This window comes from Haematobia irritans, chromosome 3, assembly GCF_050003625.1.
Source record: "Haematobia irritans isolate KBUSLIRL chromosome 3, ASM5000362v1, whole genome shotgun sequence".
NCBI classification, from domain to species: Eukaryota; Metazoa; Arthropoda; class Insecta; order Diptera; family Muscidae; genus Haematobia; species Haematobia irritans.
In genome coordinates this window covers 56,936,223-56,963,828 of record NC_134399.1, presented here as the reverse complement: position 1 = coordinate 56,963,828, position 27,606 = coordinate 56,936,223, and the positions used below count along the sequence as shown (strand labels likewise).

The 27,606-nt window shown below is 34.1% G+C and overlaps 2 protein-coding genes and 2 long non-coding RNA genes across 6 annotated transcripts in view; 3 read left to right on the top strand and 1 right to left on the bottom strand.

Annotated features, from left to right (window-relative positions):
* The first annotated feature begins 219 nt into the window (after positions 1 to 219).
* LOC142230026 (uncharacterized) lies at positions 220 to 1,028 on the top strand. The gene is made up of 2 exons (XR_012720557.1): positions 220 to 808; positions 878 to 1,028. It is a non-coding gene; the product is annotated as an uncharacterized LOC142230026 (long non-coding RNA).
* Positions 1,029 to 2,677: 1,649 nt separating this feature from the next.
* Positions 2,678 to 27,606, bottom strand: part of Tao (Serine/threonine-protein kinase Tao) — a 49,749-nt gene continuing 24,820 nt past the window's right edge. Inside the window, exons 2-14 of one of the 3 annotated variants that reach the window (XM_075300633.1) lie at positions 21,279 to 21,584; positions 20,714 to 21,218; positions 20,117 to 20,476; positions 19,736 to 20,029; positions 19,368 to 19,604; positions 14,703 to 14,876; positions 14,262 to 14,624; positions 14,075 to 14,197; positions 13,890 to 14,006; positions 13,652 to 13,825; positions 13,356 to 13,577; positions 13,136 to 13,254; positions 2,678 to 3,393 (exon numbers count right to left, since the gene is read on the bottom strand). In XM_075300633.1, the coding sequence (XP_075156748.1) occupies positions 3,318 to 3,393; positions 13,136 to 13,254; positions 13,356 to 13,577; positions 13,652 to 13,825; positions 13,890 to 14,006; positions 14,075 to 14,197; positions 14,262 to 14,624; positions 14,703 to 14,876; positions 19,368 to 19,604; positions 19,736 to 20,029; positions 20,117 to 20,476; positions 20,714 to 21,218; positions 21,279 to 21,508 (2,994 nt within the window). In that variant the 5' untranslated portion in view covers positions 21,509 to 21,584 and the 3' untranslated portion in view covers positions 2,678 to 3,317. Of the gene's footprint in view, positions 3,394 to 10,640; positions 11,645 to 13,135; positions 13,255 to 13,355; positions 13,578 to 13,651; positions 13,826 to 13,889; positions 14,007 to 14,074; positions 14,198 to 14,261; positions 14,625 to 14,702; positions 14,877 to 17,007; positions 17,147 to 19,367; positions 19,605 to 19,735; positions 20,030 to 20,116; positions 20,477 to 20,713; positions 21,219 to 21,278; positions 21,585 to 27,606 lie in introns of those variants that run through there. The other 2 variants (XM_075300632.1, XM_075300634.1) reach the window with 2 other exon arrangements.
* On the top strand, positions 6,066 to 8,224 carry car (vacuolar protein sorting-associated protein 33A). Its single transcript, XM_075300635.1, has 3 exons — positions 6,066 to 7,398; positions 7,470 to 7,601; positions 7,670 to 8,224. Exons 1-3 carry the CDS (start codon positions 6,136 to 6,138, stop codon positions 8,072 to 8,074), a joined length of 1,800 nt encoding a protein of 599 aa, XP_075156750.1. The 5' UTR covers positions 6,066 to 6,135; the 3' UTR covers positions 8,075 to 8,224.
* Positions 21,771 to 27,606, top strand: part of LOC142230027 (uncharacterized) — a 29,524-nt gene continuing 23,688 nt past the window's right edge. The window contains exon 1 of the long non-coding RNA XR_012720558.1: positions 21,771 to 21,987. This is a non-coding gene — a long non-coding RNA (uncharacterized LOC142230027). The remainder of the gene's footprint in view (positions 21,988 to 27,606) is intronic.

Genomic DNA, 27,606 nt, shown 5'->3' with positions numbered 1-27,606 from the left:
CTCACACTTGCCCACCCAACCATGACCCAAAACACTCCATTTTTCCTCAATTTCATATTTCTTTGGGCCCCTTATTACCACACACACAATTGTATTCACACAATTACCTCATACCTCTGCCCCCACAATGACAACAATTACCAACACAACATTTTCTTTAAAAACAAATCAAGCCATAAATAATTTTATTGTAAAAATATTAAAAACTAACAAAAAAAATATTTGTATTAATTATCCTTAGTCTAATATATTTTTGTATTATTTTTTTTAATTTATCTCTATTAAAAGTAAAAAAAAAGAGTTTAAAAATAAAACAAAATCGAAAATCACGAAGAAAAATATCGTATATGAAGACTGAATGGCTCAATTTGAGGATGAACCGGACTCAGACCCTTGTTTTGACGCGCTTACTTTGGCGCGAATAAAATGTTTTACCTATCTGATAAAAGAGCTCTCTTAAAAGACAATTCCCGCTCTCAAGATTATAGCAGGGCAAATACTCTAATTTCGCAAGGACCCAAACCTATCACCCTGTGCCTGATTTATAACAAAAACTAGGATATTTTTCCTCTTACAATAACGAGAAACTAACAAGTATTTCACAAAAAAAAATGTAGATTACTAAACCTAAATTATCTACTAAAATTATAGCTAATATATTTTTATAATGATTATTTTTCCTCTTTTCTTATATTTAAATTGGTTTTGAATCGAGAATAATATTTCCTTTTTACTCAATTTCAGGAATAGGATCTTATGCAGACGTTATTTTCTTTATGGCGCATGGACAGACAGACACAAACAACTGGTGAGACACAAAGTTACCTGGTGTTTTTCTCTTATTGACAGATTTTTTTTTTCTCTTATCTTCTTGCAGGATTATATTGAACAAATAGTATTGAAGTCTTCAACCATCGCATCCATATATGGCACTAAGTTGTCCAACCAAGCAGCAATCCGCAAATTCAGCGTTCTGACTTCCCCAATGAAACTTGGCTTTATGTTTGGGATATATATGTGGACGAAAACTGTTCTCCAGATTTCACAAAACTGGCTTCAACATAAGTCACCCCCAGTAACCCGAAAACCAGGAAAAATGAAGAAAAATCCCGAAGAAAAATGAAAACACTGGCCCTCCCAGTTGTCCACGGAGGCCAGTGCAGATTCCGTCGATCACCAGATTTTTCTAGTATTACTGTATAAAAAATTACACACAATCACAACCATTGACTAATGTTAGAAAAACACTAATTACTTACATCACTGTGTAATTAAACACTAAGCACAATTAATTCAATTAAACCACAATTGTTAATATTACTTCCACTTTTTTATACTAATATTGGATTATACAAATAAACACAATGATTTGAAAGTTCACCAATAACGTCTTGTTTGTTAATGTCAGCTGGGCTACCCTTGTCGTTTATACCCTGCCAACATTTTTTGAATTTGGGGGCGCTTCTGAGAATCCCCAGTACGTTGAAAACAATCATATACGATATCAAAAACTCGTCGGAAAAGCGCCGTCACTATTGAGAAGTTGTACCACGCCAAGTTACTACAAAAAGGTTTCGCATGAGTGCAATTATTAGGTGCCTTTATAGATCAATTTAGAACGACGCCAATAAGAGACCCTCCAAACAATCAGAAAAAGCACATTTTAAGATAGTGGTAAAAGAATCATTGTGGTCGAGTAAAACACGTTTGTTTAGATATTTAATAATTTGATTAATTATTTACAAATTCTTAAAAATATAACATTTATACCACTATCACATCACATTTAACATAATTTTTTGCATTAATGATGAGGTAGAGTTACAAGTAGCGAGTTACATGTTGCAGCGTCTATCAGCCAGTATTTTCATTCGATGGAGGCAGCGTGTCTGTAAAATATTTGAAAAACAATCACTTTATTCCATTTGGAAAATCAAAAATTGTTCACCAATATACCTTTCACAATTTTAAGCGTAAAATCTATGTTTTCAGAACTTTATTTTCGTTTTTATTTAAATAAAATATAACAAGCTGGTTGCGCTTGGCGTTTCACAAAAAATAAAATGGCTTTTGTAAAAGTAGTGATGGCAAAATACATGTATGAAGTACATTTTGTACTTTATGATATGCTGCCCCCCATCACAGTAGGATGGTTGTAGTGACATTTACGAGTCTGTGGTAGCGATGAAGATGAAATGGAACTTTGAAATGCTGGCAGGGTATACCCCCGCTTTCAACCCCGCCAACTTTCCAATGTCCCCCATTTTTTTGTCCATTCCTCTTTGACACATTCCTTCGTTTTGTTTTTCTGTCAATTTAATCGTGAATGATAATAAGGAATACTACCCTGCAATTCAAATTAACGGCTGTTGACTTCCACTTTAACTAACATGAATAGAGAATCTAACTCATGCCTAGTGTAGTTCAACATACCGTGGCACAGAATCAGGACATAGTCCATGTGAAAATCTACCCCTCCGCATGAAACTGTCCATAGTAGCACTTTCAGACAGTCATAGACACAAATACTAGCTGGATCTCAAACACTACCACCCACCTCTGAATATTGCTTGAATCCAAACATATTACACCAAATACGCAACAAGTACGCCATAGCCATACGCTCCCATTTAGAGCCCTACCGGCTACATGAATTGCCACTGCAGCCAACCTCTACTTCTTCATTTCTTCCACACCATTTCACAGCCACACAGCCCCAAATCAACAGGAAAAATATTTTCTTCTCTTGAATGAGAAGAAAAACTATTTTTCACTATTTCTCCTACAAAACAGCATCATACGACAAAACCCATTTGATATATGTCGTATAATCGCGGACAAGAAAAAATAATTTTCACAAATACTTGCCATTGCCCAGTAGGCCACCCCTTTGCCGTACATGTCGTTGCATGTGCCTGCAACAAATATAATGCGAAAACAAAATAATCTTAATTAAATGAAATAAATACTAACATAACAAAATCACATTCTACATTATTCGCATAATGAACGCTTCGTTTATGCGTCGTCGCTGATTTAACTTCTAGATCGCCGTTCATAGATAAGTATATCGGAACGAAATATCTGTGTTTGTAAAGAATCTTACAATGTGGTCAAACGCTAAGAATTGTTGGCGATAAGTAAAATAGCGATAAATGTGCTATCGAACACATTAACAAACTGCCGTATAGTGTGGCCGGTATCGGAGACATATCTCGAATAGTTGGATACGAGCATTATCGTATTCATAAGATATGATGTGAACGGCACAAAATTATTTAATAGTCAACCCATCGTCGCCATGCAGGGTACATCAATTAACAGGCATATAAACAACAATTCATAAACCACTTATTCTCATTCCGCTTCTTTGTCCATGGCTTCCTTTTGTCACTGAAAAAGAAAGAACAAAATATTAAGTATTGTTATCTATATTCATAGAATTCTGTGACTCATAACAACAAAAAAGTTGGCGAAAATAGCAGTCACTGTAGTGTTTCAAATAATATGTTTTTCTCTTTACAAATGGTAAGAAATACTGCTGAATAAATGTGCTTGCATCAATAAATGTTCAAGAAAACTCAAAACAAATATTTCGCATTCATTCCGAGCAAACGTTTTGTATATGGTTTTCTCGTGCGAAAATGTGATCTTTCAGCCTATTTCTGTATGTCGAACGAGCTCTGTCTGCAAATGAGTGATTTTTTAATTTGGCTTTATTTGTGTTTTCTTTCCTTTGTTCTCTTGAAAGAAATGAAAGAAAACAAATTAAAGCCAAATTTAAAAATCACTCAATTGTAGACGAAAAAGAGCCATCTACGGTGTGCAGACAAACTACAGCGCTGTGAATTCACTTTCGTCATAGACCAAGAAAATATAGAGACCATGATAATTCACCATGGTTTTGTTAATTTGCAGTGCGCAGTCATTCCACTCAATTGCGCAGTCAAGTGACTCAATTTCTTTTTGGAAAACGAGAATTACCGTTCAAATCAGTCAATTTGCAATACAAAAAAGGTGTGGATGAATAGTATTTTATAAACTTTCACAATATTTGGTGTTTCAACGAGAGAACAAAGGAAAGAAAACAAATTAAAGCCAAATTAAAAAATCACTCAATTGCAGACGAAAAACAGCCATATACGGTGTGCAGACAAACTACAGCGCTGTAAATTCACTTGAGATGTCTATACCTTCCTTGGTCTATGCTTTCGTTGTCTATACCTTCCTTGGTCTATGCGAACACCAGAAAGCAGCTAACACCATAGACCAAGAAAATATAGAGACATACCTTGATAATTCACCATGGTGTTGTTTATTTGCAGTGCGCAGTCATTCCACTCAATTCATAGACCACGAAAATATAGAGGCATACCTTGATAATTCACCATGGTTTTGTTTATTTGCAGTGCGCAGTCATTCCACTCAATTGCGCAGTCAAGTGACTCAATTTCTTTTTGGAAAACGAGAATTACCGTACAAATCAGTCAATTTGCATTACAAAAAAGATGTGGATGTATAGAATTTTACATGTTTTTCCAATATTTGGTGTTTCATCAAAAGAACAAACGAAAGAAAACAAATTGAAGCCAAATTTAAAAATCACTCAATTGCAGACGAAAAAGAGCCATCTACGGTGTGCAGACAAACTACAGCTCTGTGAATTCACTTTCGTTGTCTATACCTTCCTTGGTCTATGTGCTGACCATAGACCAAGGAAGATATAGACATCTCAAGTGAATTCACCATGGTTTTGTTTATTTGCAGAGCGCAGTCATTCCACTCAATTGCGCAGTCAAGTGACTCAATTTCTTTTTGGAAAACAAGAATTACCGTACAAAGCAGCCAATTTGCATTACAAAAAAGGTGTGAATGGATCAAATTTTTTAAGCTTTTACAATATTTTGTGTTTCATCAAGAGAACAAAGGAAAGAAAACAAAAATAAAGCCAAATTAAAAAATCACTCAATTGCAGACGAAAAAGAGCCCTCTACGGTGTGCAGACAAACTACAGCTCTGTGAATTTATTTGAGATGTCTTATATTTAATTGGTCTATGTGCTGACACCCGGTCAGGTGTTTTATGCGCTTTACAGACTATCAGTAAATTACGGACGACAGTGCGCGTGTCGAACATATCCCATATATAGTGTACACTATAAGTTAAGTCCGAAGGCATAATCGATACTGCTGCTGTTTATGGGATCGATAACACATTTACCGATTATTTAGTCATCGCCGATAAGTCGTATCGATCCGACACACTGTAAGATTCTTTACAAACACCGACATTCCGTCCGGAATAACTGATAGTCTGTAAAGCGCATTAGATCCATCAGTGTAGATTCTTTTAAATAATCTTTCAAATAGTGTGAACGACGTATTACACTCAATTGCGCACATGCTTCAATTTTTTGGAGAACCAGAATAGACGTGCAATAAATCGGTATAGATGCACAAAATTCTGTTTTCTTAAAAAGAAAAAAAAAAAAACAAAATAAAGCGAAAATGATTCTCTTTTAAGGCCGGTACTATGTTCATTCCTGCGAAAAATTTTTATGGAAACCATTATTTCGCACATAGAAAGCGGTGTTTTTTTAGGTAGCTTGGAGCGCTATTTTACAGGGAGCGATATTGGGATAAGTTGGTGGTTGTTGCTTGTTTTTACAAAATAACATTTTATTTTTCCTTGGGCAATTGATCTGCTATTCCTTTGATCCTTTGTATAGTTTCGGAACAAAAATATGGCCCGTGTTTGATTTATAAACCCGCACAAATAGTTTTTAATAAATAAATTATTTCTTAATTCACATTGCAAATGGCGCCGTGCTATAAACGTCAGTTTTTCAACACGAAAAAACAAAGTATCACAAATGGAAAAAATTTCGCAAATTTTTCGCATTTTTTGATTTTGTATGGAGTTTCAACGCGAAAACCGAACAGAGTACCGGTCTTTAGAAGAAAAGGCGCCATCTACAGTGTGCAGACAAACAACAGAGCTTTGTATTGATTTGAGACATCTATACATTTCTTCGTCTCCACTATGGTGTCAGAATTGCAGAAACAGCTGTTCCTTTCAATCTTTGTGCGTTTGAAAGGAAAAAAAATCAAGTTCCTCCGACTAGAGCCATTCGTAATGTTTTCCCATTTGCAAGGCCAAAGGGTTAACTTGCAGTTATTACAAGAATCTTCATGCCGGCAGCTGGAAAAGTTATTAGATAAAGTTGAAGGAAGTAAGGCAATCATTTTAGATGATGCGCTGCTGGGACCTCTAGGTTTGGTGGCACCAACCAGCCTCTTTTCGGAGCGATCTATTAAACTAATCAAGATGGAAAAAGAAACGCGAATGCCAAAAGATTTCGTAAATATTATTTATCTTGTGAGACCCCAATTAGATATAATGGATGTAATTGTTGGACAAGTTCTAAAAAACACTGAAAAAGGGCGAGTGTTTCACATTTTCTTTGTCCCTAGATATTCAGGTTTATGTACCAAACATTTGGAGCAGAAAGGTGTATACGGTAGTTTTGGACTTTTTGCGGAATTGCCTTGGAACTTCTATTCGTTGGATAATGATATAATTTCTATGGAAAATCAATTGGCATTTAGAGACGTAGCCATTGATGGAGACCCTACCGCCCTTTACCAAGCAGCACTGGGTCTTGTACAATTGCAACGTATTTATGGGCGGATACCCAAAATTTACGGAAAAGGCACAATGGCCCAAGGCGTTTGGGAGAGAGCAAAGAAATTGGGATCAGAGGAAAAAATCCTCTCAACGGGTGAAAAAGGGACGATAGACCAAATTATTTTACTCGATCGCCAGATAGATCTACTCAGCGCTTTTGCAACTCAACTCACCTACGAAGGATTGATTGATGAGTTCTACGGAATTAGCCACAACCAATTAACTATGCCATCCGATTTGTTTTCAAAGGGATCTCATAAGGATGCTTCTCCTACCCATATGACATCGGAGAAGAAAATATTTATATTAAATTCTGGAGAAGCTCTTTATGCAGAGTTGCGCAATAAAAATTTTAATGAGGTGGGAAAAATATTGTCTCGCAGCGCCAAAGATATTAGTGCAGCAATGAATGCAAGTTCACAGGAAAATTCAGTTCAAGAAATGAAGAGATTAGTGGACAAACTGCCGGCATTATTGGCACAAAAGCAATCTGTTGCGAACCATACTACAATCGCAGAATTAATACGAAAACATTTGGATTCATTCGAATTTACTGATGATCTAGCAGCCGAACAGGAGTTCATGATGTGTGAAGACATTGACAAACCAAGTGCCTATATAGAAGATCTGATGGCTAAAAAGATTGATTTGAAAAAAGTTTTACGACTCATGTGTGTACAGTGTGCCGCAGCGTCGGGTTTTAAAGAGAAAGTGGGTAGTCTCCTAAGGTTTTTAAGTGCATTGCAAGGCTTGTCAATTCAATTTGAGTTTTTTTTTTATAGGTTTTGACATATTACAAGCGGGAATTGGTTCACGTTTATGGCATAGAAGTCCTCTTGAAGATAAGCAGTCTCGAAAAGGCCGGAGTTATTTATACACAGTCTGAATCTCGAGCCTATGCAGTATTACGAAAGGTATCTATATCACACAAGTCAATATGCTTTTAAAAAATTCCGAACATTTCCCATATTTTTTGTCGTAGACATTAAATCTGACAGTTGAAGATGTTGTCGAAGTGAATCCCAAAGATATTAGTTACGTCCACAGTTTCTATGCTCCCCTTACAGCACGTATTGTTGAGCAGTCGTTGAAGCCCTTGGGATGGCAGTCGCTAAAAAGTCAAATCAATAATTTACCCGGACCAACATTTGAAGATTTCCAAGCTCCCTTAATTGGTATCGGCGGAAGACATTCTTCAACGCCTAGTGAAGGATCTTCCTTAAACATTCCACGGGTGGTGTTAGTTTTCTTTGTGGGTGGTTGCACGTTTGCTGAAATTGCAGCACTACGCTTCTTAGCCCAAGACGAGGACAAAAATGTAGAATTTGTAATAGCCACAACAAAGATCATAACTAAACATTCGTTTTTGAAACACCTATTGCAATGAAACACTCACAGACACTATTGTATTGTATGTTAGATAATGAATATTTATATCATACGTTTATTAAAATACCTATATATAGTAAGTATTAGATATTAATAAAATTTTTATTCCAAGCTGATCATGATATTACCGAATGGTAAGTGAATTATAGTTGAAATTGATTTTCTTTGTTAGAACAGCGACCAAACCGTAGTCATCTATTGCCTTTGGCACATCAATCCTTGTTCTACAAGAATAAGGACAAGCACACTCAGCAAAGGGAATTTCAATACCCCTAAGGAAATGGGACTAACCGTGGGAGTTTTGCGATCTTTGCAGTATCTTTGACTAGTTCTGTCTTTGCAGGATTTACCCCAAGACCATTATCTTTCGCCCATTTCTCAGTCATCCGGTGGGCTCTCTGTATAATATCTCTGTTTGTGGATGGGAATTTTCCCCTGACTGCTAGCGCCACATCATCTGCGTATGCCACCACTTTTATCATTTCTTTTTCTAGGGAAACCAGCAGGTTGTTTATAGCAACATTCCAAAGAAGAGGTGATAGAACTCCTCCTTGGGGAGGGCCTCTGTTCACATACCTTTGTATGTTTGCTTGTCTTAGTGTGGTTGAAATACGTCTCTTTGTTAGAAGTTCGTCTAACAGCCTAAGTATACCTGGATCAACATTCAGAATTGTCAGTCCATTTAAAATCGAGCTCGGATGGACGTTATTGAACGCCCATCGATGTCTAGAAATGCCACGATTGTGTATTCTTTGACAGATAGTGAGCTTTCAATAAAGCTGACTAGTTCATGTAATGCGGTCTCAGTAGACCAGCCTTTCGAGTATGCATGTTGTCGTTTCGAGAGCAAACTTGAATCGACGCTAGTTCTAAGATAAATATCTATCATCCTCTCCAGAGTCTTAAGTAGGAATGATGATAAGCTGATTGGTCGGAAATCCTTCGCATTCGAGTGAGAGGCTTTTCCCGCTTTAGGTATGAAAACGACTTTTGATTCTCTCCACCTTCGTGGAATATATGCTATGTTGATACATCCTATATATATCGCCGACAACCAGGGGATGATTCTGTCAGTCACTGCTTGTAACTCCGCCGGACTAATTCCATCAGGTCCGGGGGACTTGAATGGTCCAAAGCAATTTAACGCCCATTTTATTCTAGATTCCGATACAATTTCCTCGATAGGAAACGACCGCTGAGCCCCTGTGGTACCGCCAGAACATGGTTCGACCGTCTGATTTCCAGGAAAATGTGTGTCCAATAGTACCTCCAGCGTCTCCTCACTGGACGTTGTCCAATTGCCCCTCCGATGTTTTAATGAAACCTGGAGCGGGGTTAGTGGATGCTAGTACCTTCCGTAGTCTGGAAGCCTCCGACGTATTTTCAATACTGCTGCAGTAATCATTCCAAGAGTTATACTGAGCCTTTCTCAGTTCTCGCTTGTATTCTTTCAGATTCTTCTTGTAAGCGTCCCAATCCTTAGGAGCTCTGGTGGACTTTGCTTTGTTAAAGAACTTCCTGCAGGATTTCCTCATATCACTTAACTCCGTAGACCAATCTAGGGCACGCAGCTTTCAGTGAGATGTTGAAGGCCTTAGTAATCCTCTCCACTGCGTGTTCGATATCTTGCACAGTGCTCATATTTGTCTCTGGTATTTCCGGTATCATCATACTGAACGATTCCCTATACCTATTCCAATCAGCTTTCCTAACATTTGGCGGAAATATGCTCTTGGTTGTATGCATATCTAATTTGAAACGGATGTAGCGATGATCTGAGAAGCTATGTTCACTTAAAACCAGCCAATCAGATATCATTTCATTCAGTTCTTGCGAGGCCAAGGCGACGTCTAAAACCTCTTGGCTGTTTTTAGTGACAAAGGTTGCGGCATCTCCCTTATTGCAAACTACCAAATTAGTACGCAAAATGAACTCTAGGAGTGACTCTCCTCTTGTATTAATGTCACCACTTCCCCATATACTATGATGTGCATTTGTATCGCATCCCATCATGAGTTTTGTCTTGTATACTAGACACTCTCTCTAGCCCCCAGAATTTGACAGCAATGTAAAATAATAAAAAATTAATTGAATTTCGTAAGTAGTTAAATTCTTAATTGCAGTGTGATTATATACTAGCGATAGCCATCATATCCTATGTAGGGTTGAAAAGATGATTGGATTAAGACATCGCAGGGTACTGAAAAAAGTTCGGTGAGGCTTTAAATGTCCTATTAGCAAGTCATCTCACAGAGAACCGACTAATCCTACTTGTGTCAGTTGTTTTCGTAAGGCAGCTGTATCTAATATGCATTCGTGGACAAAGATTGCCTAAATTTAACTCAAAAAATCGCCGACTAACTGGAGATTGTGGTATTGGATGATATTACTTATTTGCCATATGTACATCATATCATTGGAATATTTCTATATAATGACCTACTTACAAAATTTTTAATTTAGAATTTATTTTTTTTTTCGACTCCACTATCAGAATCGGATATAAACCTTTAAACCGATTATAGATTCTATACCCATATTAAATTTAAGTAGATCTCCAATACTTTTATTTGTTTTTGTTATTTTTTATTTAACTTAAAAATAAATTATTTTATAATAATTTGCGTTAATTATTAAATATTATTGTTATTATTATTTAATTAATTATCATAATATTATATATGTATATGTATGTATATTATATTATTAACCTCTCTTACTCCTCCAAAAGCATTCCATATAAATGTTTTGCTTACTTGTCTCGCTATAGGAGACTTTCTTCTATTTACTTGGTTTTTTTCTTCTTATATTTATCGGTTTATCATTTCCATTAATTTGCAAAGATTTGTTATTGACAAAATGGATTGGAAGTTGTGAGCGTGTGTGTGGGCAGAGCGTTTGTGTGCGTGCGGGAGGATTGAAATTGTGGCTTGCAAAATGGGTTGTGTATATTTTATTTTATGTAGTTTACAAAAGCATCACACATCATCATCCTTAAATTTCTTTGTTCTTGTTTCTGAGCCCCTAAGAGATATCACATTGAAGTGACATAGTGTTTAATAGTACCATCAATCTGGGAATTGTTTATTGTAGATACTGTATACTGCTTTATAAATTCAAATCAGTTGCTGTTGTAGGGTATTGGCTTGATATTGACGGGCCATATTATCGTTATTCATTGGGTTGATATATCCGACACTCATCATTTTGTATGATACGAAATTGTTTGGTTAATGTTGTGGGAGTAGTTGTTGTCGACGAAAATGGCGATGATGATGGTAATGAGGGTGACGCTGCTGATACAGAAACTATGTTTGATGTTATTATTGTGGGAGTGTTGTTGGTGGATGTTCTGGTTGTTGTTGTTGTATTACTAGCAATAATTACATTATCTTTATTAAAAATATTATGATGAAATCCATTTGTATTATTAACATCTCTATGCTATAGGGAGCCAGCCGGAAAACTTGTTGAACTATTACTATGCGCTAAACTAATCATCGAACCCGATAGACTACCCTCTTCGTCAGGGTATGCCTCGCGTGATCCTTCGGCTATTGCCAAAGCGCTGCAAATAAAAATTATTATGAGTAAATGTATTATAAATTAGTAATCTTTCAGCATATTGAAATTCATGGGAAACTGACCAAATGTTTGGCCGAGTGCGAACTATCTCTTAGGGGGTAACCAGAGAATGAAGCCGACCCATTTTTTCGGCGGCGGCTTGACGGCTAAGCTGACATAAATTTGTCTACTCGGCGGCGGACACTTATCCAATATAAAAGCAATTTGAAGTTATCCAAACGGTAATGAGATTAGTTGTACAACTAATCTTACAATCAAATTTACATTTCATTCAAATTTTCTGAGCTAATTTTTTGCAAAATTATTTTATATTTATATTATCTTTTACCACTGTTAAGAACATCAGAACAAAATACTTTGCTTTTCTGTTAACATTAACTACCGTAATCTTTTATTTAACAATATTGGTAATTTTTTTATTATTTTTTAAGGTATGGTTAAGAGGAAGAAAATAAAAAGGTACGTTTACCATATATAATGAACACAATTTAATTTTTTCACTAAATAGAATACTGACTGAATTGTTCGATACTAAATTTTTTTGTGAGTTTATAATTAATGAGATGACTTGGTTGCAGTCGATATGCTCTTTTTATTAACTGAGAATAAACAGCCACCGATAATTGATTAAGAGATGGGAGCCACCGTGGTGTAATGGTTAGCTTGTTCGGCCTTGTTCGACCGGATACTAAAAAGTTTTTCAGCTGTGGATTATACCTTCTCTGTAATACTGGGAACATTTTAACGCATCTCCAAGTGGTTTCACCGCAATGTGAAACGCCGTTCGTACTCGGCTATAAAAAGGTCCCTTTTTATTGAGCTAATCATGAAATCGGGTAACACTCAGTGATAAGAGAGAAGTTCACCACTGTGGTAACACAATGGGCTGAATAGTCAAAGTGAGATTGAAATAGCGGGCTTCGACTATACCTAAACTAACTTAAATTATTAAGAACATGTCGCCATTTTTTTTTTGATTCCGAATACCGAAACATGAGAGAATACAAAGTGCTTTAATTCTCACTATGTCATGTGCCTATTGAATATTTCTTTAAAGGTTGTTTTTCACATGTAAAACAGACTATTGAGTCATTGAGGTAAGTGTAAGTGAAAACAATTGTATAATGGATGAAATTTGATATACCATTGAAAATAAATTAAAACTAACTTAAGCATTGGTCCTATAAGCAGCAATAATTACATCAAATCATTGTTAATTAAATGATGGTCTTAACAAAAAATCCTATCAACTATGTGAACTACAATTATATCACAGGTAATAAACTGAGTTAAGATAAAACTAGAGAGAAATTTGTCCCTTGAGGAATTCTTGTGAATCACGGATAATTACAGATTCATAGGCAGTGTATGTCTGAACATACTAACAGGTATGATTGGAAATTTTTTTTTGAAATAAATGGTGGCATATATACATACTGAAAATTACTCATGCACAACATTTTAATATTCTTACCTGAAACCTAAAGATACCGATTCCTCATCAAAAGAATCAATTTCTCTAACATGTTTCTCGTGCATCAGTCGTAATCTTTCGGCACGTTCTTGGTTGAATTGTTGTAACTCGGCATCCATCTACAAAAACACATAAAGCAACGAATTAATTAAAATCTATTGATATTCAATTGTCATTTTCACCATGCTGGCATAAAGAAGTTTTCTTCTCGCACACATACCTTACTCTCTAAAACACTACGACGAACTGCCACACGATTTTCCAATTCTCTGCGCTCGCGATCACGTTGTTCTTGAGCTTGTTTCTTGTTTTTATTTTGATAGGCAGTTAAAACATCTAATTCATAGTCCAACATTTCGTTGGTACGTTGGCACTCGATCACTTGACTTTCATCCAGTTTATAACTTTGACTTTGAAACATATCAGCAATACTTTGTTCGTACTACAAAGAAATTACGAAAATGAATGTTTGCCCTAATATATTTGAAAAAGTATTGCAATATTTGAAAAACTCACTTGTTCGCCCAAAAGTGTAAGTTTACGATGTTTTTCTTCTTTTAATTGTTTAATGACTTCTTTTTGTTGCTCCTTTGGCGTTGTTTGCAATATCTGGGCTTTGTAACGTTTATATTGTTTCGTTTGAGTTTTACATGTCTCCCGGAACTGCTTACGTATTTGCAGTTCTTTTTGCTACAAAAAGAAACCAAATGAACCTCTTCTAATCTATGTGTATAGACATTCGTATGGTACTTACCTTTAGACTTTTTGGATGTTGTCTAATTTCCAGAGCATGCTTGCGAAGCAACTCTTTTTTAACACGTTCCATGTAATCTTTTTGATTTTGTAATTCGGTATCGTGTTGTTTGTTTATCTATGAATGAATTTTTAGCTTTTTTAATATGGAATTATTTAAAGTATGTGAAAAAAAGAGATCATTACTTGTTCTTCGCGTAGTTGATGAACACTCTTTTGTTGCCGATACTCCAGTTCTTGGGTTTTCTCATGATGCTTTAAGAGCATGCCATGGGCTTGTTCCAACTGGTTTTGTTTTTTACATAATTCCTGAAAAAAATGATGCAAGAGTTTCAATTTATTCTCCATTGCTACAAGCTGAAATGTCACATACTTCTCTTAAGAGCTGATCTTCCAACTCATGCATCATAATTAGACGCCTACGCTTGAATTTGCGCATTTCGAGGTCAATATATTTCTTTTGCAGTGCCAGCAAACGTTGTTCTTCTTGAGCCTCAGCCTGTTTGAGGTTGTCCTTTTGGGATTGCAGAGTTAAATCTCTCTGGCGTTTCGGAGTCGATTCGTCCATAGACAGTTCACGTTTCCATCTTTCTTTGTTAGCTTTATAATCCTTCTTACGTTGCATATCGTATGACTTGCGATCGCATTCCTGTTTAAGAGAAATTTCCTTGTGTAATTTCTTCTCGGCAGTTGTTGTTTGCTTCATGCGTCTCTCCAAATCCTGTTGATGTTTGGCCTATGAAATTGGTAGTGCAGCAAAGTCGTTAATGAAATTAAATCATATCTTAGAGGTCACAAACATCGTCGTACTCACCTCTAGTCTTTCTAATTCCCTAGTGAAATTATGCAACAGGTTGTCATATTCCTTGTCCAAGGCATTTTTATGTGCCTCCATTTCCATTTTGCATTTTTCCTCAAGCTTAACGAGTGCAGCTTGGTGTTCACGACGCATTCGCTTGTATCCAGACATTTGCTCATGCATCTCTTCCTGCAAAAATTTAGAAATGTATGTGTTACAAAATATAATTCCGAGACACATCAATCCCATACAAATAACAAGGTTTCTAATAAAAATGTACTTCGATTCTACCAATACAAAAAGTGTGTATGCAAGTATACTAGGTGTTGTGTTGCTTCTATTGACACTACTGAGCAATATAATGTACAATAAATACATTAAAGGGTACGGCAGCTGTTTCATGTAATTATGTACTTGCGCTGTGCATTTTCAGATTTATATGATATAGTCTATCAAAATCGGTCCTAATAGCAAATAAATTATAATTAACTATTACTACGCAGTAATTTCCTACCGCATGATTCATACAAATTTAATTCGAACATCTCAGGAGTGATAAAGGCTTGAACACTTTTATAGCAGAGTACAGCGATATGTCACACAGTGTGAAAATGCACTTATTGAGGCGCTGTTACAAGACTGAAATAATTAGAAATATCTCTAATATTATTAGTGGGGGATTTAACCACCTTTCAAATGGGCTATGGTGTTTTCTCCGAATTCGAAATTGAACCCATTACCTTTTGGAAAGAAACTTGAAAATTCAATATAATTCAAATAAACTTGTTTTTACCAATTAGTTAGCTTACACAGACAAAAATATCACCAAAAAATTTCCAATTAAAATTTTAATTGTATTTTAAAAAATATTATAAACTTAATTGATTGAACAAATTGTACCAATTAATTTTTTTTTGTTTAATAATGAAGCCATTTCAGTTAAAATTTAATTGGATCAATAAATTTCGTGATTGAAGACAAAAAATACATTTTTTTCTTTGTAAGGAAAGGGGGAGAAGAAATGAACCAAATAGAATTTGCAAACCTGTATACATTATTTCCAAAATACAAAATTTTGAAAAAATTTCGAGTATTTTCTGGAGTCCTAAGGTAACCTTGGGGCCATCATCGTTATTAATCACTTGTTAGTATATGAAAACAGATTCAAATGCGATTGAATCGGGTGGATATTTCCAATCAAGTCAAGTCTATCGAAACTATATTGCAATTTAAAGAACGAGTGCCTTATAGGAATTATCTGTTGATTCGATGAATCCCCAAGTTCACATAAATATATTTTTACAAGGCACCGAATAATAAAGTTTATATTTGGTTCATTTCAATTAACATTAATAGAATTTCATGTAAGATAATTCGAACCAGAAGGTAGAGTGTATACTTAATTTGGAACGAACAAAAATGCAATGCCCATAAAGAGTGTCCGGGTGTCTTAGGCCTGTTCGGAAGCAATTAATTTAGACCAAATTGGGTTCAATACAGTAAAATATTTAAATTATATAAATAAAGTCTAATCTTTAAAAACGCAATAAGATAAAACGAATTAAAATAAAGCTTTATTAATTTAGAATTAATTTAAAATGTTTAGTTTTGTCAAAATATATCAATATATAGACGTGAATAAATTATATTAATAATAAATTAATATAATTATTCTAAAAATAAACGACACTGAAACTTTAAAATATTTAAAATTTTTTTTTAAAATAAAAATTGTCAATTTAAGATAATCTAATTTGCGCATATATTACATATTAGGTTTAGTCTAAGATTAACCAATTAAGACATTAAGACAAATGGATGAATTTCCAATTTTTATATGAGTAATTTTTCTCAATGAAATTTGTGAAAGTGAGTTATTGAAACAATCAATTAAGTATGTACAAAAATATTGTACTTATTAGTACTATACAAAATGTGAATATTAAATTACATAATAATGGATTGCCATGAGATCTTTTTCTTTAAAATGATGAATATATGAGACGAAATTATTGGATATGGTATCATAAAATGCAATGAGAACACAACATACAATTTAAAATAAATTATTTTCCTTCAAAATGCAAAGCATTCATAACAAAAATTTGGTTTCTCTAATATTGCATAGGTTCCAAATCCAAATTGTACACACAAGAAGAAAATAATGGGCGAACAACAGAGTGTATTTTCGAATGAAATTTAACATAGGGACAAATAAACGAAATAACGAACATTGGTTTTCATATGTATGATATATGGAAAATTGAAGCAATGAGAAACTTTATGAGGATTAATATAAAACGTTAGCAAATACATTTACTTTGTATTTCATTTCACTTAAAATCCAATTCGTTATTATCTGCAAAAAGTGGTCATTGGGTTTTGGTTCGTAAAGATGCCTAGTTTTTACTTTTGTAAAATTGGACGGTGATTAACGTTTACATTCTTGTTTGTATTGTTTTGTTTTTGGAATTCTCCTGAGAAACTATGAAATCGTACAATTACTACTGTCGCCGCACATGGTTGGACACATAACATAGTTTTCCTATTACAAATAAAATACAAATATGCAAGAGAAATGAGAAATACTATATACCATCATATCAGAAGTATGATATTGTATGGGGAAAATGAGGGTGACCACAATGCATTCATATATAATATCAATGATAGAAAATACTGAAACTATTCTTTATCATCACTAATGCAATTCAATATATTCGAAAGAAATATGTGTAACAAATTTGAAAAACCAAATAAAATAATCCTTAGCAAATTTTCAAAGTTGTTAACCAAGTATAATACAAAAAATAAAATAAAACTTAATCCCGAATAAAAATATATCTTTTCAAACAATAATTTCTTGAGAGAATTATCAGGAGTGTATATCTTAATAGAATGAGATCCTATGGAAATTATATACCAAACTGTGCAATGTTTAACATAGTTTTATGTTAGATTTGATTTGTTATCAATGTCCAGGTGATAAAGAAAGCTTAGCAATTTTTACTTACTGCACTTATTTTTATAGTTTTTATTTATTTCCATCAGAAATTTAAAATATCGTAAATATTTCGGAGCAATTAGAAAAAAAATGCGCACTAAAGATTAATATGTTCTGAAGTAATAATTTGTCTCCATCTTGACTTTTTGTGTATTTGTATGTAACGCTGAGAAGTCGCAAAGCAAACAAGGCTAAGGCACTTTTACTAATCTTCAAATTCACCTAAACGTCTTTCGATATTTTGGAAAATTGACTCAAATCGACTTTTTATGTTAGCTAAAATCGACTTTTGATGTTGACCAAAATCGACTTCTAGCGAAAAAGTCAGATTTGAACTAAATGGGATACATGAATTACATTTTCTATTTTTATAAGATCTGCGAAGGGCAGATAAAGGATATATTTTACTTCAAAATTCACCTGAGTACCTACGAACGAAAGGGATATGTATGACAACGAAACTTTCTATAAATCCTTGTTTTTTCCCTCTTACCTATGAAATGATTGAATTTCTTATAGGTAGGGGAAGTTTAATCCACGATACAATATTATTTTATGATCATCGTATAATATCGTATTAAAATTAAAAAATGTATTAAAATGTTATTAGGACAGTTTATGAGAGCAAATGTAACGGTTAGTATAAATTTCCACTTTATGCCAAGATCACAATCCTACGAATAAAAAAAGACAAGTTTCAAGGTTTATTTCTTATTCACTTCAGCTTGCCATTCTATGTGAGGTTGAAAGTCGAATGTTCATGTGCATAAATATCATCAATTTTGACTATTTTTGGTCAAAAGTATCTGGCAACATTGAATATATCCTTGATTAGTGGCTAACAACACACAAATAATCAGATAACTACGGTTTCTTTAAGATCCATATATTGTTCTTTTAGTCCTATATATTGATTTTCTTTAGACCCATTTTATCGATCCATTTTTTTATATAGACTCCACATAAATTGATCTCCTGCCTTTAGGTTTGGTTGCAACTGTTCCTTTATACAGGCTAACTTAGATATTAAGAGCATTGAGATAACACATTAACTACAATTACCTATTACATATAGGCATTACCAGTTTCTACCGCTGAACCCACCCTCTATTAAATTATCCCTCCAACCGACAGTAATCAATGTCTTTTTGAGAACATTAGTAAATCTTGTGTAGGTATTAAATGTAATTGAAGAAGCACCTCTGGACTCGCTGTGGACTCCAAACGGTTCCAAAGACGTTCGAGCTGGCAATAAAAATGCCCCCATATGTGATTTGCCTACATATGAATTTAATGCTAGATATGTTAGAGATGCCGTCGCATACCATTAAAATTGGCATTCACACATTTCGATCAAACCTTTTACGGATATAAAATTATTTTGGAAAAATTGGACTTACGCATGAACATTTTGGCAATTTTTGATTGAACCAAACTACTCTTTGTTTTTCCATCAAAATCATAAATGTAATTGATCAGATAATTTTTACTCGGGCTTAAGTAATAGAAAATAAATTTTGAATTGAACAATGGTATAGAAATATAAAGTAAGACGGCGCATGGATGATACATAGCATAAGTGCATTAATTTAAAATTTTGTGAATTTTTCTCTCAAATATTTTTTTTGCTTTGTACTACATGATGCATGTAATTGCCTTCTAGAAAAATGACTTACCTGCATATGTTCTTTCTGTTGTTTTGTTACTATACTTGTAGTACGTATGGTGGCAAAGTTGTTAGGACCGTGTTCATTTGCCTGTATCGGAAAGGGTAGATACCGAGCTTGAATTGGTGGCTGTTGTGATGTTTGTGACATACGATCACCGGCCGCCATATTTGCACAAGTTTGTTGCGACATAACATTACCACCGCTGCCCATGGGCATGGATAACATAGAATGCGGTTGTTGTTGCTGGTTTTGGAAAAGGAGAGGAGGAAAGAAGAGAATGACTTCGTATAACAAGAATATAATAATAGTGATGGTGAGGTCTGAAGTTCAAGTGCAATATTTGTTCTGAAATTTGGCATATTTCGATAACTTACCGATTGTACTTGTGGTGCTGGTACCACAGCTGTGGAATTAGTAGGTGTTACATTATTGTTCATATTGTGCATAATGCTTGGCAATGGTGGCAAATTACGATGGCGCGATGAATTGCGAGATACAGCTCCACTTATTGCCTGTTGTTGTTGCTGCGATGGCTGTTGCGAATGCATTTGTTGATGATGTGGGTGATGATAATTCATGGCACCCAAATGCTGTGGCTGTTGTGAATATGGATGATTGCCACCAATATGATTTTGATTTGCAGGTGGTATTGAATTCGACGAAGAGCTCTGAAAGGTACAAAAACAATTCGACATATTTTTTTATTAGAATCTCTTGAGTAACTTTCAAAATATATATATCGGTGTAATATTTACTACTTGACTACTGGCCGCCGATACTCCCACAGAATGTATAGAGTGTTCCGACGTAATACTATTACTCTTGCTACTATCTCCACCGGCATGCTCATCCTGTGTATCATCTGTGTCGCCAACGGCGCTTTCAGTCTCGCAACTATCAACCATAAGAATTTTCTTCATTTTACGATAATTGAGATTGTCCAATTCTCTAACGGCAGCTTTCGTGCGCGCTATAAGTTCCAAAAGAACTGTATCTGAACGATGTCTCGTAACGTAAGGATCTCCCAATAACTTTGTCGATGATGGTCTTTCGGCAGGATTCTTTTTGAGACATAAATCCACGAAACTACAAAACGTATCGGACCAGTCATTTTTCTGTAATAGCAAAAAACAATCATGATATGTATACGTTGTTTGTAAAACATTTCTAAGCATGGCGCCAATATGTCTCAAAATTAGTTTATAACTGATAAGAGACTAAATCAAAATTATTGAAAATAGATCGATAAATTGTAGCCAAGTACATTCATATGAGATGATAAAATGATTTTTAAATGAGTACTTTCAACGACATATATGTTTTATACAAAAACACAATAAACAATTACTTACGGGTAACGTAGGTGACTCGTTCTGAGCAATATGGTATAATGCAGACATGGCATTCATATTAAAATATGGCGGTTTACGTTCGGCCAACTCAATGCAGGTTATGCCCAATGACCATACATCAACTTTTCCATCATATTGACCTTCATCCATGGCCAAAATAACTTCGGGAGCCATCCAGTATGGCGTTCCAACGAAACTATTCGCTGGGCATTTTATGGCAGCACTTCCGAAGTCTGCTAGTTTAACCACCCCGCAGTCGGTCAAGAGTATATTACCAGCCTTTATGTCTCGATGTATACGACCTAGACTGTGCAAATAACTCAAGCCACTGAGGACACCGTCACATATAGCAGCTATTTCGTCTTCATGTAAGGGTTTTTTATGGACTTCTATAATATCTGAAGCGGAACCCACGCAATATTCCATAACAAGCCAAGCTGTAGATTCGCGCAGGTAACATCCTTTATATTCAATTGTATTGGGATGATTCAATTGACGAAGAAATCTAACAAGGATTTAATGATAAATTTTTCGACATTAAAATATACAAAAAAATGTAATTTACCTTATTTCTTTTAGAATGTCCTGCCATTTTTCCAAACTCTGTTTGCCCGTATAGGACATCTTTTTGATGGCCACAATTTCTTTGGTAAGATTACATCGGGCATAGTAAACCGCACCGAAGGAGCCATGGCCAATCTCTCGCAAATCTTCGAATATTTTTTCAGGGTCATGTTTGTAGAATAGTTCTGCTATTTCCGGATCTTTAAGACTACCAGGTCGTGCCGAAGGCATGGCTCATGTTATTCCTTTTATGTTTTAAGATTATATGGTATTCACAACAAAAAACAAAATGCTGAAATTTTATTTCCTACAAAAGAAAAGTAGAAAAGATTTTGTTATCAATAAGATTTCAGTTATTGAATGCTTCTCTGTGTTATCACTACGCAAAAAACTGAACTGAAATTTATTATGGGATTTTTTGTCAATGAGTTTTTGTATATGATGATTCACTCTGGAATTTGCACAGCTTTTAATCTAACAAAATAACTATAAGACCTAATAAGGTTGGTAATAGCAATGCGTAAACATTGAGACCACTGTAGTAAATTCCATTAAATTGTGATTTAAAATAAAAAATGATACTAGAACAAAACAGAAGCACTATCTTCCTAATTTATTAATTAGAATTATAGTATCGGCACTAAGGACAAATATTTGCAAAAACCAAATAATATCAACAATTAACGGTGTATATATAAATCAGCATACAGGTAGAAAGAAGAAAGTGGAGAAAATGAACAAACACAAGCGTAATAACTTACTTAATTTTCAGAACATGAACAGCTTTTCAAGTGAAAAAATGATTATGATTAAAGAAGCATTTTAACCCGTACGCTTCGCAGACAATGTTTATATAAATATAATTAATTGCTCATCATGGGCTAATTATTTGTGCTTGCAAAATATTTCGGAAGTCGAAGAAGTATTTATAGATGTCACCATAACAGGACTATATTTATCGCTCTTACGACCATTTAAATTAAATCTGTGGACTTTTGGCAAAACAACATAAGTCGAGATATGACAATTTGCATTTTTTTTAATCATATGGGTGATTTTTGAAGGCGCATCTTTTGGTCTAGTCAGCGTCTTCCTACGATATATAGATCGGAAGATATAAACATCGAAAAATCAACATAAGTCGTGTTTTTACTTATTTGCATTTGACAAAATAACTTATTTCAATTAAGTTGAAAAATCGATCAATTTAAAAAAAAAAGCTGATATCAACATTTGACAAAACAACGTATTTCGACTTGTCAGTCAGTGTTATTTTATAATTTGCTTTTTACAAAACAACATATTTCGACATATGTTCTTTTGTCAAATGTAGATATTGAAAACCCGCTTTCATAAGTGGAATTATGTTGATTTTCTTCATACGAATGTTGCGATTTATTAATTTGACAAAACATCATATGTCGACGTAATAGGTTTTGTCAAAATCAAAAGAAAAGAAACCGTGTTCTCATCTCTACATATGTGCTTTTGTCGTGTGCATTTGGAAGAAAATTAAATAAATGCGATCTCTTCATTACATAACAGACCACAATGGAGAGAGGTCGCTTGCTTGCCGACATGGCAAGAAAAATTTCATATGCGGAGAAAACATGTTTGATAAAAATAAATTCGGTTTCAAGTACTACCGAGAAGAAAGGATGGAACCCATTCCTAATGAAACACAAACTTCGTTTGATGTTGGGGCGATTAATAGCACTTTATTGAAACTTAGGCAGTATAAAGTTCAAATGATTGAAAAGGTGGATAGCCAGAGCCAAAGTGAAGAAGATGATTTTCATGAAACTGACTTCGATGATTCTGACTATATTCCTTCAGATAGTAGTTCCAATTCAGAACTGAACATAACATCCGAATGTGTTCGGGCTATGGCTAATGTTCTGGAGTCAAACATGTGCAACGACAATGTGTCGGAGCTCGACAAAATTGACTTATTTACTTCTAATTCATCATTGAAAAATGGAAACAAACTTAAGAAAAACCTAGGGTTACAATATGTTACGTACAAAAATAAAACTATGCCGGCAAGAAAAACTCAAGAATTAGGAATGTGCAGACTCAAATGCCATACTAAAATTAATTTTGAACAGCAAACAAATGTTTTCGAAGCTTACTGGAGTTTGGGAGAGTATAATAAGCGCCGTCAATTTCTGTCAAACTTAATTGAAGTTCAAATTAAGAAAACAGAGTCAGTTAAAATGTCTGAAACACAAAAAAATCGAAAATTTGTATATTTATATCATTTTGAAATCCACGGCATCAAGACAAGAGTATGCAAGCAATGTTTCCTGAAAATATTTGGCGAAACCGAGCAAAGTGTAAGAACTGTCTGCAAAAGTAAGACTCAAGATGAACTACCAGGGGTTTCTCAAGACGACATGCGTGGAAAACATGATCCTGCTCATAAAATATCAATTGAGAAACATAATGAAGTTCTGGAATTTATTAATTTAATTCCGAAGTATCAAAGTCATTATAGTCGTCGGCATACCAATTTCAGAACTACCATATTCAGTAAATCACGTTATTTTATGTAGTGATTCGTGTCCTGGACAAAATCGAAACTCGTATGTCTGCGCAGTGTTCGAGAAAATCCTGTAGGATCATCCAAGTATTCAAACAATTGATCACAAATTTCTTATCGTAGGTCATACTCACCTTGAGTGTGATACAGTTCATGCACAGATAGAAAAAAAGAAAAAAAATTCTTCTGGTTCCATACAACATCCACATGATTGGGCGAACTTAATAGCTGCTACAAATAAAAAATATGTTGTCCATGAATTGAAACAAGATGACTTCTACGACTTTCAAGCTTTTTTGAAGCAAAATTTTAGTTGGAGAACAAATAATGTCACAGGTTGGTATATATATTTTAAGCATAACTTTTAACTTCTTTCTAATACAGGCTATAATTTATAGGTGAGAAATTTGAATGGAAGATGGTGCGATGGATGCGATATGAGAAAGACAAACTTGGAATATTACAATATTCTCACACAATGGAGGAAAAATTCAAAGAATTGAATATAAATCAACGTCGTCGAAAGGAACAAACAGCATCATTAACCCAAAGTTATACCTCTGATCTGCCTATTTCAATGAACAAAAAACGTGATTTGATTGAAATGCTGCCATTGATCAACGAAAATTTTCACAATTTTTATCAAAATTTAAAGACTGAAGGAGAATGTTCAATTGAAGTAGATTCCGATTTGGACGAAATAGACAACGATGAATAATTTTATATAAGAGTAAAGTTTAATTTGTAATACATTTCAATGAATTTTGTGTAATTTTTATTTTAGTAACTATTTTTATTTAAAATACATTTAATGAATTTTTCTTTTTAAGTTTCCAAAATCTTCAATAAAACGCATTTCGAAAAACAACACATATCCCATTTTTTTCTCTTGAACAATTTGATAAAACATTGTAACTCGACTTATGTTAATAAATCTAGTTTTGGGGTTTGGAAAAATTAATTTGACATAACAACATATATCGAATTATGTTGATTTTTTTCTAAAAAATTTTTTTGACAAAACATCATATCTCATATTTTCTAAAATATTTCCATAAATCTAAACCCTAAGTAATTTTAAAAACAATCAGCAGATAGAGCATAAAAAGTTTCATAATAAGAAATTTTAAAATTTTCTTAAATGTAAATACAGCATTACTATTTTAATACATTAAAGCTTTTTTTCGCTCTCCTGAACAATTTGAAAAATAGACATATGTTGTTTTGTCAAAAGTCCACAGAAATTATTTAAGAAGAACTAAACTGCAAGATATCATTGAACATTTTGATACGTGAGTATTCCGGCAGAACGGCTGCGTGGAATACGTAAACTTCACATAAAAGTGATGTGTTGTGTAGAAAGTGTGTAATATTTCATAAGCGTTCCCAGAAAACGCTGCAATTAAAAAAAATAGCGAAAAAATAGCCAGAAAAAAATCTAAATATTTTTTGTATCAAATAACATTTTTGATTGAATTAAAAAAAACTAAAGCTTTATTTCACTTAAAATGCATATTTATTAAATTATATTCATTTTATTTGTACACAGAATAAAAAGTAAACTGTTTAATGGAGAAAATGAATTATCTTGTTCGAAAATTGAACTAAATTACACTCCACTTTTTGAGATTTCCACGGTGTGTTGTTATCAGGGATCCGGAGCGGTCCGTTTTTTTCGCTCCGCTCCGCTCCCGCTCCGGAGAAAAAAAACCGCTCCGCTCCGAGAGAAAAAAATCGCTCCGCTCCTCTTCGAGAAAATTATAGTACAAACATTGTATGATTTGTTCAATGGAGTTTTATTTTATTTAGAAAAATCGGGCGGTACATATATGGGACCTATAGCTAAATCTGAACCGATTTCGATGATTTTTTGCACATATAGTTAGTGCTATAGAAGATTACATTTAGCCAACTTTGCGTAAAATCGGTTGATAAATAAGGGTTTTATGACCTAATTTGGCAAAATCGGGCGATACATATATATGGGACCTATATCTAAATCTGAACCGATTTCGATGAAATTTTCAGACTTAAAGGGTGATACAGAAGATTATTTTGTGCTAAATTTGACGACGATCGGTTAGTAAAAAAGTGCAACGTGACCCCATTTGTCGAAATCGGGCATCACATATATATGTGAGCTATATCTAAATTTGATCCGATTTCTTCCAAATTCAATAGCGTTCGTCCTTGTGCCCAAAAAAACTCCCTGTACCAAACTTCATCAAAATCGGTTAATAATTGCGACCGGAATCCTGTGAACAACAAATACATCGACAGACGGACGGACACCAAGCGCTAGATCGACTCAGGATTCTGAGTCAGGTGATTCTGAGTCGATCGGTATATATTTTATGGGGTCTAAAATCAATATTTCTGGTAGGCACATTTTTTGGCAGATCAAACTTATTATACCCTAACCACTATGCGGTTTAGGGTATAATGACTTTAAAACAATGTGTTGAAACATTTTATTAATTTTGAAGATTTTTTCAGAAATATTAAATCCATTTTGACTTCATTAAAACGAAATTTTCATTCATGTTAGGATACACATTTTTATGTCGAATCACTTAGCTACAAGGACAAACGGACTTCATTGAAAAGTTTAGAGACTTCTTCTATTCTAAGCAAAATTCTTATTCGTATTTTAAGCATGTGAAATATTTGGCCTCCCGACAATATTCTTTGCGGTGCAACTGCGTTTTTAAGAAATGTTCGTTCTAAAAAAAAGTAGATAACATGCAATAATACAAATCAAGTCATTATTTTTCAATGTGAGAAAAAAATTAAAATAAATGAATATGCGCACATTTTTCAACCAAAATTGAAACTATCCATAATTTTAATTAAATTTTCGAGAACTAATATCAGAAATAAGAGAATGCTAGGATATAGCACAATAGGAAAGCAAATGTGAATGTCCTTACACTGAAAAAAAAAATTTTTTCTTAATTATTAAAGTCACGTTGACCTTACCTCAAAAATTTTATCTTTCATGTTATGATACACATTTTTAAGTAAAATCACTTAATTATAAGGACATTACAACTTCATTCAAAAGTTAATTGACTTTTGGACAAGGAAAAAAACTTTATTTTAGAGAAATGCGTCTTCCATGTTAAGCAAAATTTGCATTCTTATTTGCCGTTTTTGAAAACAATTACTAAAAAAAACGTTGTGTTTTCCCCAATGTACGTACACAAAAATACACAGTGTAATTTCAAAGTTACATATTTCATTCAAGTAATATTTTATTCGGAGCGGAGCGGTTTTTCATTTGGAAACCGCTCCGCTCCCGCTCCGCTCCGGATTTTAGAAATGCCGCTCCCGCTCCGCTCCCGCTCCGGCAAAAAAAGGGGTTTGCTCCGCTCCGCTCCACGCTCCGCTCCGGATCCCTGGTTGTTATAACAAGAAAAGTGGTGAACTGATATACTTTTTAACTACGATATAAGAAATTACAAATGAACAGAAAGTAAAGGACAAAATCATTGGTGCCTACGACAATATTTAAGTTTATTAGGTCCGTTTCCGTACCTGATAAATTTTGATAATTATAACAAAATTTTACTGGAAGTCAATCGTTTACACAAAAAAGGCAAAAAAAAATGAGATATAGAGGAATCGCAGGTTTTTGCCGAAAATTGTTTCCCAGTAAAATTTGCAAAAGTTAGCACACAATTATCAGCTGGTTTTAATCATAAACAAATCATATGTGAGATATATTGCACAATGTCAATTTGAAGTTTAATAGAAAATATAAATATGTTTAGGTTTAAAACCGGTA

Excerpts from the sequence above, each read along its gene's own strand:
- car (XM_075300635.1), top strand. The coding sequence starts at position 6,136 with ATGTTTTCCCATTTGCAAGGCCAAAGGGTTAACTTGCAGTTATTACAA. Across the intron at positions 7,399-7,469 it reads CGTCGGGTTTTAAAGAGAAA|GTTTTGACATATTACAAGCG; the intron begins GTGGGTAGTCTC and ends TTTTTTTTATAG. Across the intron at positions 7,602-7,669 it reads CCTATGCAGTATTACGAAAG|ACATTAAATCTGACAGTTGA; the intron begins GTATCTATATCA and ends TTTTTGTCGTAG.